The sequence below is a fragment of the Canis lupus genome, chromosome 1, assembly GCF_003254725.2.
Source record: "Canis lupus dingo isolate Sandy chromosome 1, ASM325472v2, whole genome shotgun sequence".
In the NCBI taxonomy this organism is placed as follows: domain Eukaryota; kingdom Metazoa; phylum Chordata; class Mammalia; order Carnivora; family Canidae; genus Canis; species Canis lupus.
This window is the reverse complement of record NC_064243.1, coordinates 101,564,212-101,575,781: the sequence shown is the minus strand read 5'-3', so window position 1 is coordinate 101,575,781 and position 11,570 is coordinate 101,564,212. Positions and strand designations below refer to the sequence as shown.

The window sequence follows — 11,570 nt, the reverse complement described above, 5'->3', positions numbered from 1 at the left end:
ACTCTGCCTGGAATGCTCTTGCCCCGAAAGCTGCCATGGCTCCCTCACCTCCTGCAATGCTCTGCTTCAGTGTCTCCTCTGAGAGGCCTCCTTCACCGTCCCCAAAGCACCTCCATCCTTGGTCACTCTGTCTTCATAGTCTGTACCACCACCTGACAATTATGGATTCATGAGGTTCTGGTCTGTCCTCCTCTGCTTGGTCTCCCCGGAGGAGCTGAGTCCTGGGAAGGTTGAGTTGGGGGTGGGGGTGGGGGCTGCAGAGTTGAGCCTGCACTTCCCAGGGACTCTCCCCATGCCAGTTTGTGGGACCCCAATCCTTTCTGACTCCACCATGTGCCTGAGGTTTCTCTGTCCCCTCTGGGAACAGGACATGCTGGACCAGGGTGGTATCTATATATAGTATCTGGGGAACATAGTGCAGCGGATGGGGGAAGGGATGTCAAATAAGTGGGCTAAAATCCTAAAGGAGAAACTGGCTTGCCTGGTGTGAGGTTGATGGAAGGCTGCGTGGCGGTGTTCCAATTCCTTTGCCCCCTCACCTCATCCGTCATTTCGAAAGCTCTGAAACAGGTCTCTTTGGCAGCTGACCTCCTGGTGCTCAGCTTCTTCACGTTTTTTTTTTTTTTTTAATAAATTTATTTTTTATTGGTGTTCAATTTACCAACATACAGAATAACACCCAGTGCTCATCCCGTCAAGTGCCCCCCTCAGTACCCGTCACCCATTCACCCCCACCCGCTTCTTCACGGTTGTGCGGCTGTGCGTCACTTTCCGCAGCAGGAGGGACCCCAGGCAGCCCTGTCCTCTGGGGCTGCTGCGACGCTCATCACGCACACGCCCACCCTCCGGGGTTTGTGGGCTGCACTGTCGGCCGCTTGGCCGCCCCCGGAGATGGAGACGCAGCAGCGCCTGCCCCAGCGAGGCCAAAATCCAAGTGAGGCCCTGCTGTGCAGGTGCACTGGACCTGGACGGGTCTCCTTGAGGTTTCGGGTTGGGCTCCAACGCCTGACGCCAGCCCCGCCCAAGGCCCCGCCCCATACTACACATTCATTCATTCACCCAGCACTCCCTGAGCACCTACTGTGTGAGAGCACCTGGGCTGGGCGAAAGTCAGAAGGAGGAGTCAGACTCTGTGGTCCATGACCCTGAATGGCTCTAGGATTGGAGATGGGCTTGTTCAACTATTCATTCACTCAGTATTTCTTGAGGACTTACTGTGTGCTGAGGCACAAGCTGAGAGAAGTCTGGGGCATTGGGATGAACTGTGTCATCCCTGACCCTGAATAACTCCAGGGTCTATGCTGGGAGGGACAACTATGTATTCAGTCACCTTGAGCTTCTTAAGGACCTACTATGTGCAGAGCCTTGGGCCAGCTTGGGTCGTAGGAAGGAACCAAAATGCCATGCTCTCTGATCCAGGGCTGGTGTTAAGGATGTTCACTTATTAATTTACCTGATCTATTAATTTATATCTCCTAAGGACCTACTGTGTGCTAATGCTTGGGTTGGGTGATGTGCGGGGTACAGGTAGGAACCAACCCTGTGGTCTCTGACCCTGAATGGCGTCAGGGCTGATGATGGGATGCTGGGATCCTGAGGACCTACTCTGTGCTGAGGCCTGAGTCTTGACTCAGGCACCATGAGTCATGACTCTGTAAGACAGAAAGAGGGATTTGTCACTCATCCGTCTATTTGTGTGAGATTTCCTGAGGACCTACTGTGTGCCAAAGCCTGTGCTGGTAATGCCAGGGCAAAAGTGAAGGCACACATCCTGTCCTCCTTGGCCCCTCACAGCTCCCTTGGTAGGACCAAGAGACAGGGAAGCTGGTGGGCAGGGAGACAGGTGTCTTTGTGTTTATGTATCTGTGTCCTGGCTTAGCTTCCCTCCCCCTTACACACATTAAAGATCATTGATGTTTATTTTCAAATTACATCACCTTTTCAAACTTTTTCAGGGACTAAGGAAATCTAAATATTGACTGGATGATATCAAGAAATTAATGTTTCAGTGGGTGTATAATATTGTGGTTGTGTAGAAGATACTTTTTTTAGGGATGCAAACTAAGGTATTTAACAATAAAGTGAGGTCATGTCTGTAATTTACTTTAAAATTGACCAGGGGAAAAAATAGACATATTTTCATGACCTATTTTAAAAGCAAATATGTATCATAAACTATGGTAAATTTTGTTATGAAACCATTTTTAGGTATTGTGTTCCTATTAAAATCGTTTTCTTTAAGGCATTCAAACTAGATGGGCGGACAAACATCTATTATACTTTATATTTTTTTGTAGAACTGAAAAATCTCACAACATTTTTTTAATGTGGGTTTTTTTACATCGTCCCATTACACAGGAAAGTGTTGGGCAACCTTGAAAAAAGGCATTTCTAACAGAAAAATATTTTTCTGTGACTTTTCCTTTTCTGGAGCTGAACAAATCACAATGAGATCAAAACAATCATAAATGATTCTATACCTATGAAATCTGATGCCCTAATTCTGTGAAATGACTGGTCATGTCCATTTTCATCTATTGATATAAGGTAAATAATCAATAAAAGGTGGGAAACTGTGTGCCATACACTACTATTGTGTAGAAAGGTATACCATACATCTTTTTAGCATTTTTACACATATAAATGAATATCCACATAAATATTTGCTTATATATGCATAGAACAAGCTGGATAGATACCAGGAAACTCAAGAATGGTTGCTTCGAGGGAGAGAGATTCGGTGGGTAGAGGGAATGGGGATGGATAAGGATAAGGTTTTTTTGTTGTGTTAATTATGGACCAAACAAATGTGTTACCCCTAAAATAATTCTGCAGAGATCATGCTGTAGGAGTAGAACTTACCTCACTGGCATAATAGGGGACTACTGTCTCCCCACATCATTGGGAAGGCCCTTCCTATTCTGCCCCTGGTCTTGGCTATGATGTTTGCTTTGGCTGACAGGTCTAGAAGCAAACTTGACATAATCCAAAGCTCTAAACTGCAAAGTTGGCCTGGCTGGGCCGTCCTGGGACAGCCAGCTCCTGTCCAGCCCTCAGCTGACTGCAGATGTGTAAATGAGTCTAGCCAACATCAACTGAGCCTGGTCCAGAATCAGAGAAACCCCCAGGATAGGAAATAATAAATGGACAACTGTACTGATTTGTTACACAGCAACAGCTAGCTGACACAATCACTGAAGGCAGGATATTGAGCTGGGGCAGGGGAAAGTGTGTCCTCACACTGGAAAAGGCTGGGCTCCACTCTAAAAATCTCCCTTTGCAGGTCTGTCAGGGGAGAGGTAAGTCTCTTCTAGAACTCTTCCTTCTTTGGATTTCTCTGGTTGTTCTAATCTGGGAAGCACCGGGTCAGTGCCAAGAACCCACAGCTCTCCTCCAGACCCTCTCCCTTCGTTAATACGCCAACTTCACCAAAGGGGCTGAAACTTTTATCCAATTAATTTTATTGAACAAATGCCTACTCGATCATAAAAACTTCAACCACTAACAGGCTAGCTAAAGATGCACAGACAGTACTTTGGGTCCACTGTTGTGGACGTTTATCATTCTGAACCAGGAGGCAGTGGGTCTTTGTGTGGTGGAGATGGGGGCTGTCTGGCAGATGCGGAGGGGAGGCCCGGCCCTGCGGCTTCCTCCCTGTGTGACCCTGGGCAAGTCACTGAGCTTCTCTGAGCCTCGGTTTTCTCATGGGGAGGCTAGGGTCTCTCCCCTCGGCTGTGAGGTCAGAAGTGAGGTGTGAAAGTGCTCGGTGCAATGCCTGGCTAGGGGAGGATCTCATCTTCCCGCTGGTCTGCGGCAGTGTCTGAAGAGTCGCTGCTGCTCACAGGCTTCTCCTCCCTCCGGGAGCTCAGAGGTCGAGTTAGGTGTGGCAGCTGCGTGAAGGTGTCGCCACACTGGGTGCGTGGGTAGGCTTTCTTGTCAGTGTGCGTTCTCTGGTGTCGGATGAGGGCAGATGAGAAGCTGAAGGCCTTGCCACAGCTGCTGCACTCGTAGGGCTTCTCCCCGGTGTGCACGATGTGGTGCTGGATCAGGTAGGAACGGTTGCTGAAGGCCTTGCCGCACTCGTGGCACGTGTAGGGCCGCTCACCCGTGTGCGTCCGCTGGTGCAGAGTAAGTGAGGAGCCCTGGCTGAAGGCCTTGCCACACTCTGTGCACCTGTAGGGCTTCTCACCCGTGTGGATCTTCTGGTGCTCAATGAGGGAGGACACGTGGCTGAAGGCCACCCCGCACTCTAGGCACTTATAGGGCTTGGCGCCTGTATGCACCAGGTGGTGCTGCACCAGGTGGGAGCGGTTGCTGAAGGCGCGGCCGCAGTCCTGGCACGCATAGGGCCGCTCACCTGTGTGCACGCGCTGGTGTTGGCTCAGGTGTGACACCTGCGTGAAGGCCTTCCCACACTGTGTGCATGCATATGGCTTCTCGCCTGTGTGGATACGCCGATGCTCCGTGAGTGAGGCGCTCTGGCTAAAGGGCGCGCCACACTCGGGGCACGTGTAGGGCTTCTCACCAGTGTGCACACGCCGGTGTTGCGTCAGATGCGCGATTTGTGTGAAGGCCTTGGCGCACTGGCTGCAGGCGTAGGGCCGCTCGGCCGTGTGTGTGCGCTGGTGGCGGATGAGTGCTGACGAAAAGCGGAAGGCCTTAGCGCACTGGCCACAGGCATATGGCTTCTCGCCAGTGTGGATGCGCTGGTGCTCCAGCAGGGATGAGCGGTTGCGGAAGGCCTTGGCGCACTGACCGCATGCGTAAGGCCGCTCGCCCGTGTGCACGCGCCGGTGCTGGGCCAGGTGCGTGGGACGCGCGAAGGCCTTGCCGCAGTCGGTGCAGTGGTGCGGCCGCTCACCCGTGTGCGTGCGCCAGTGTGACGCCAGGTAGGAGCCCTGGCTGAAGGCCTTGCCACACTCGGGGCACGCGTAGGGCCGCTCGCCCGTGTGCGTGCGCTGGTGCAGGGTCAGGTGCACGCTCTGGCTGAAGGCCTTGCCGCACTCGGTGCACGTGAACGGCTTCTCGCCCGTGTGGGTTCTTTGGTGCAGCGTGAATGCCGAGCAGTAGCTGAAGGCCTTGCCGCAGTCGCCACACTTCCACGGCTTTCTGGGGCCATCCTCTCCCTCCTCGCAGGCGGCCTTCTTCTGCTTCGGGGGCCTTCTAGGTGCACTGCGCCCGTGGGGCCTGCTGTCGGCTGGGGGAAGGGGCAGGCTCGGGCTAGTGCCTGGGACCTCGCTGGGTTCATCCTGTGCCTGCACAGTGGCCCCGGCAGTGTCCTCTCCGCGGGTGGTGGCCTCTGCCTTGGGACAGCTTTCCAGCTTTCCCTGCAGGTCCTTGAACTGACCTTCTTGTTCCTGGGATGCTCCCACCTCAGAGCCCTGGGGGGCAGCCATGGCCAAGAGACCTTCTTTCATCTGTGCTTCCTGGGCCACTGTCTGTTTTCACATCTTCGTTACTGGATCTGAAAGGAAAGGGAAAAACCAAATAGGTTGGTCATCTGTCCCGGGCTGGAGAAGATGTCCTGCAGAGTCCCAACCGCCATACCACTGGCAGTTCGGCTCAGATGTTCTTTGTTGTAGGGTGGTCTGTGCCCTTCAGGATGTTTAGCAGTGCCCCTACTTCTACCCATTGATTGCAGGTAGCATCCCTGACAAGGTGTAACCACCAGAAGTGTCTCTAGACATTTCCAAGGGTCCCCTGGGGGGCAAAATGATCCCTCATTGAGAATCACTGATTTAACAGAACTGAAAACAAGTTTATTTAAAGATTTTATTTATTTATTTGAAAGAGAGAGTGAGAGCATGAGCAGGGGGAGGGGCAGAGGGAGAGGGAGAAGCAGACTCCCCGTGGAGCAGGGAGCCCCATGTGGGGCTTGATCCCAAGACCCTGGGATCACGGACCTGAGCTGAAGGCAGATGTTCAACCACTAAGTCACCTAGGGACCCCTACTGAAAACAATTTTAAAAGATCCTTGCAAAACCATGAATCTGACAGCTCTTAGATATACCCTTGCAACCTGGTACTACAGGCCAAAATGTGTCCCCCTCCCTTGAAGTTCATAGATCAAAGCCTGAAGTGATGGTGTCTGGAGGTGAGGGCTTTGGGAGATAATGAGGCCCCCCATGATGGGACTAGTGTTCTCATAAGAGGAAAACAGGCCAGAGCTCCCTCTCCAGCATGTGAGGACACAGTGAGGAGGAGACTGCAAGCCGTGAAGAGGGTGCTCACCAGAACCCCAACCATGCTGATGCCCTAATCCTGGATTTCAGTCTCCAGAAGTGTGAGGAAATAAACTGTTGTTGAACACACCAAGTCTCTAGTACTTTGTTATGCCAGTCTGAGAAGAGAGTTTTGTTTTCTGAAAATCATACACAGAGGAACAGGGGGCTCCCAACTCCACACATAATATACTGCTGGTGGGAGCAGGCACTAGAAGACCCACTGGCATCTTCTAGGAAAGCTGTAGACACACAACCCCTATAGCCCAGTAATTACATTTTCTGGAACGTGAGCAAGAGAAGCATGCATACGTGTGTACCCGGAGGCCTGGCCAAGATTGTAACAGTCCAACACCAGAAAAGAATCCAACTGCCCATTAACAAGGGAGCAGTCAGATAAACAGGGTCATACAATGGAGTATCTCACAGCATAAACACGAATGCTGATCAGCTGCCATACCGGCTCAGAACCTCAGACACACAGTGTTGGCAAACAAAGCAAGATGCAAAGAATTTATCAGGTATGATGCATTTTAGGTAAAAATAGTCAAACTCAATCTATATTTTAGGGATTATGATCATGTGGCAAAGGTTCACTGCTCCACTGTGGACCGGTAGCCTGTGGCAAATGCAGGGCTTGGCCCTTCTGCAGGCCTGGCAACTTGGAATATGCTTTTTTAACAAGAGGCTTAGGCGATTTGTAGGCACAGGAGTGTCTGAGAGGTGCTGGTCTTGGCCACTCCACAGCCACCTTGGGTGTACTGTTACAGTGGCAATAACTAGCACCTGTTGAACACAGAGCTATATGCCTGGCATCCTTGAAGCTTTGGCATGTGTTAGCTCACTATTCCTCACATTATTGAGGAATAATGTTCCCAGAAGTGACAAGCTAGGTCCCACACCTGGGTACCTGGCTCCAGAGCTTACCCTCCACAATGCCCTTGTCTACCCCTAGCTCATACTGCTCCAACCATGGGCCACACCCTGTTCCACAAATATTCCAGGCGTGCTCCTGCCTCAGGACCTTTGCACTGGCTGTTCCATTTGCCTGGAATGTTCTTCCCTTGAGCCCAGGCCTGAGGGAAAAGACTTCTGAGCATAGACCCAGAGGTGAAGGAGTGAGTGTTCTGGGCCATGAGTGCAGCAGGGGCAAAGGTTCTGAGCCAGGACCACAGCTTGGGTGACAGAGGAAATGCAAAGGTGCTGAGCAGTGGAGGAGGGGGTGGAACAGAACAACCAAGGCAGGTAGCAGGGGGAGACTAGGTATGGTGGCGGCAAGGGTCAGACCAAGCAGGGTCTTGTGTGCAGCGGTAAGAACTCTGCTGGTGGGAGGCAGGCTGGGCTATGCCCAGTTCTGGTACCATCTTCAGGCAGTCCTCAGGCTAGAGTTAGCCCAGCTGTGTCCCCAGAGAGCTGGACAGTGGTACCCACCTTGTAGTCTTGAGAGCACTGGGTCCTGTCCATGTCACTCAGGTAGTAGCCCCTGCTCTGACCACCATGTACCAGGGGGTTCAGTCAGCATCTGTGAGAGAAAGAAATGGCAGCCATGAAGGGAAGATGCTGGGGCAAAGGCAGGCGGTCAGAACCAAACACGGCGTTTTCTGTGTGTGTGTGGGAGGGTATGCAGATTCAGGGCGGGGTGAGCCGGGCAGGGTCATGCAAAGAAACAGGCAACCAAAGGGGAGACACGGACACACTCAGAGGCAGACACACATATCCTGTTACACAGATATGCATGGAGTCACACAAAATCACACATGCTGTCCCGCCCCACACAGACAGCACCCACAGGGACACACCCAGACACGTGCACAGTCCTATGCAGCAGGCAGAGCTTCACATGTGCACAAAGTCACACACACACAGGGTCTCCCCTAAGTGTGGAAATACAGCAACCCCAGGTTTGCACAGGGTCTCATACACATCCTGTGACATCTGACGAGATCTCCACAAGCGGTTGTGTTCAGACACGCAGAATGACACAGGCATGCTCAGGCTGACCAGCTCCAGGATAGCAGACACACCCATCAAAACACTGTGTTCAGTGGCACACCCAGACATACAGAGTCCCACACTCCACACCCAAGAGAACATGTTCCACACACCAGCACACGTGGCACAGGTCTCCAAGTGCAGACATCTGCTCAATTCTGCATGCTGCTTCCCCTTTACAGGTACATGCCTGTATGTCAGTCATGTGTAAACACACAGTGACTTAGGAGGGATGGCCTCACATGCAGAGTTGCACACACAGGGCACAAACTGAGGTAGCCACCTTCACGCAAACACACAGGGACAGAATCACATGCATGGCTCACACCTGCATGGGCACACAGGTGCAAACACACGATGACATGCGGGGACGGATGGTGTTACAGGCATAGCTACACCGGCACAAAGTTGTGCAGTCACACACGTGCAGACACATGGAGACAGGCGGGTGGGACACAAACGCACGGGGACACGCACATGGTCACACACCTGCATGGGAGCAAAGTTGTGCAATCGCGCACGTGCAGACACACGAAGACACGCGGGGCGGGGTTCACACGCACACGGCGCCCGAGTCACGGACGTACACCGACACGCACCCCCGCGCACACTCACTCGCGCACGCGCACACCACACACCGCTGCCTTCGCTTCCCGACACCAGCTCTGAAGGCCTCGGGCAGCATCCCCCGAGGTCGGTCAGGTTCTCCTGGGTCTCTGGCCCTGCCCGGCCGGTGCGGACCCCAGAAGCCCCTGGTCCCGCGGGGGCGCGGACGAGCCGGCAGCACCGGTCACCGCTACGACCACCCGGGTGGGCCTGAGCGCCAGGCCGGTGCGGACTGCGCGTGCGTGCCGGGACAGCGAGAGCCCGCGGACAGCTCCCGAGAACTACGACTCCCGGAAGGCATTGCGCCGCCGCCCTGGGGGCCCGGAAGTTCTCGGCCCCGTGCGCGCAGGGGGGCCGCAGGAGGGCTCCGAGTGGTGGGCGGGGCCAGTAATAGGGGGCGGGACTCTTCTTCCTCAGAGGAGGGGAGGGGCGGAGTCGACAGGCTTAGAACTGGATCAGAGCTGCTAAGGCACTTACCGCAGGCGGCGCCGCACAGCCGGCAGGAGCTGGCGGTTCCAACCCACAGCTCGAGGTGAAGTCGTGGAAAGCATTTGTCTCAGCGTTTGCTCTAATTCCCTTCCACAGCAGAGCTGGTGGCAAATCCATAGATGTGGGCCAATGGTTGTAATAGCAAACATGTACATCTACGGGACTCCTGGCCAGCCAGTCTTTTATTTATTTTTTAATTTAATTTTTAAAAGATTTTATTTATTCATTCATGAGAAAGAGAGAGGCAGACATAGGCAGAGGGAGAAGCATTCTCCCTGCGTAGAGCCTGATGCAGGACTCGATCCCAGGACCCTGGGATCATGACCTGAGCCCAAGGCAGGTGCTCAACCACTGAGCCACCAGGTGCTCCGAAAGGGAACATCTTCAAAGAATGGACCATGGAGACAGCTCAAACATTCTTTTCCTTAAAATACGATTTTTAAAGCCGTTTTCTTTAGAAAGCTATATTTAACTGCTATGGGCTGAATTGTGCCCCATCCTCCAAGAAAAGGAAGATGCACATGAATCTGAACCCCCAGTATCTCAGGATGTGATCTTATTTGGACACGGGGTCTTTACAGAGGTAATCAAGTTAAAATGAAGTCCTTAGGGCGGGTCCTAATGCAACATGACTGGTGTCCCCTAATACAGAGGCAGACACACAGAAGAGGTACACATTGCAGGGGTGAGCCACATACACCTGATGCCTGCACAGAAAGACCTGAATCAGCATCTCTATGTAGTTTTGGAATGTAGGTGAACTTTGCTGGGGTGAGGTCTAGAGCCGACTACCAAGAAAGAATTTGTGAGATGTCTTTAGTGCAAAATAGTGGTTTTCTTAATGCACGGGGACAGGACCCATGGACAGAAAGAGCTGCTGCCCCTGGGGTTGTGAGGGGTAACTGATTATATACTTGGGAGTTGGGGGAGGTAAGGAAAAAAGGAAGGTGTTCAAAAGAATTTTTGTATGCTAAAGAGGACCTACGAGATACTGGAGGCTTTGCCATTATCAAGTTAAGATTGTTTTTCCATCTAGTAAAGCATTAACACTAAGATGGTTGGGAGTTTTTGGGGTACCTGGGTGGCTCAGTGGTTGAGCACCAGCCTTCGCCTCAGGTTGGGATCCTGGGTTCCTGGGATCAAGTCCCCGCATCGGGCTCCCTGCAGGGAGCCTGCTTCTCTCTCTGCCTGTGTCTTTGCCTGTGTCTGTGTCTCATGTCTCACATATTTTATAAATAAAATCTTAAAAAAAAAAGATAGTAGGGAGTTTCTTTTTTTTTTTTTTTAGTAGGGAGTTTCCTTCTGGAAGTTAGGTTATTGTCAAAAATGTTTTGTTCTTGTAAATTAGTAAGACATTTGTAAACCAAGGGAAATTCATGTCTTGCAGGATTGTGATCTTTATCGGTTAACTGTTTTTCCTTTCCCTTAGCTTTAGGGCAGCCAGGAGTGCTGAGGAAGGTCACAGGTATCCCACCTGGTGGGGGCGGCTCCTCTGCGGGGTGTCAGCTTGTGGTTTGTCCTCAGCTAGCCTTCTTTTAAAAAACATCTCATTTAAATTCAATTTTCTGATATACAGTATAGCTCCCAGTGCTTATCTCATCATGTGCCCTCTTTAGTGCCAGTCATCCAGTCACCCCATCCCCTCACTCTCCTCCCCTTCTGCAACCCTCTGTTTCTCAGAGTTAGGAGTCTCTCTCATGGTCTGTCTTCCTCTCTAATTTTGTATTATGTTAAGTGAAATGAGCAAATCTCAGCTAGCCTTCTGTTCCCTCATCACATCTGATTCAATCAGGGGAGACTGGCCAAGCCCACTCGTGACACAGCATCATAGGAGTCTCAAGGGGACATAGGTCGGACAGCGGTGTGCAGAGAGGGGACAGAGATAAATGTTAGCTCTAAGTGTAATTAGAGAAATCACCAATAAGTCTTATTTCCAAAAAGATAAAAGAGGCCATAAGAATGTACACCACAGTGCTTATAATTATGCTCTTCAGTTACCTCCAAAGACCCCTACTCTTTCCTTAAACTAGTGTGCTGATCACTTGGGGGCACTGTTGCCCCACAGAAGGAAGGATAAAATCTGCTCAAACAAAGACTTTCCCTCAAAAAATAGGGGAAAATAGGATTCCATGGGGGTTGCTGAGTGCCAGGGGGAGGCCAAAAGGTCCCTCAAGCCGGGTGGGGGTCCTCTGTCCATTCTGCCCAGGAAAGACACTTTTAGGTACCTTTCCCCAGAAAAACTCCTTGCACACATGCTCCTAG

At 51.8% G+C, this 11,570-nt stretch overlaps 1 protein-coding gene across 3 annotated transcripts; it reads right to left on the bottom strand.

Annotated features, from left to right (window-relative positions):
* Positions 1–3,438: 3,438 nt before the first annotated feature.
* Positions 3,439–9,089, bottom strand: ZNF835 (zinc finger protein 835). 3 transcript variants are annotated; one of them, XM_025423762.3, is made up of 3 exons: positions 8,852–9,089; positions 7,653–7,743; positions 3,439–5,464 (listed from the first exon to the last, which is right to left on the bottom strand). In XM_025423762.3, the coding sequence occupies exon 3, from the start codon at positions 5,415–5,417 to the stop codon at positions 3,780–3,782; it is 1,638 nt and encodes a 545-aa protein (XP_025279547.1). In that variant the 5' UTR covers positions 5,418–5,464; positions 7,653–7,743; positions 8,852–9,089; the 3' UTR covers positions 3,439–3,779. The 3 variants fall into 3 exon arrangements, with proteins under 3 accessions (XP_025279547.1, XP_025279549.1, XP_025279548.1); XM_025423764.3 differs by having other exon boundaries at positions 8,829–9,088; XM_025423763.3 differs by lacking the exon at positions 8,852–9,089 and adding an exon at positions 8,703–8,836.
* Positions 9,090–11,570: the final 2,481 nt, after the last annotated feature.

Coding starts and splice junctions, on each gene's coding strand:
- ZNF835 (XM_025423762.3), bottom strand. CDS start 5,417: ATGAAAGAAGGTCTCTTGGCCATGGCTGCCCCCCAGGGCTCTGAGGTG.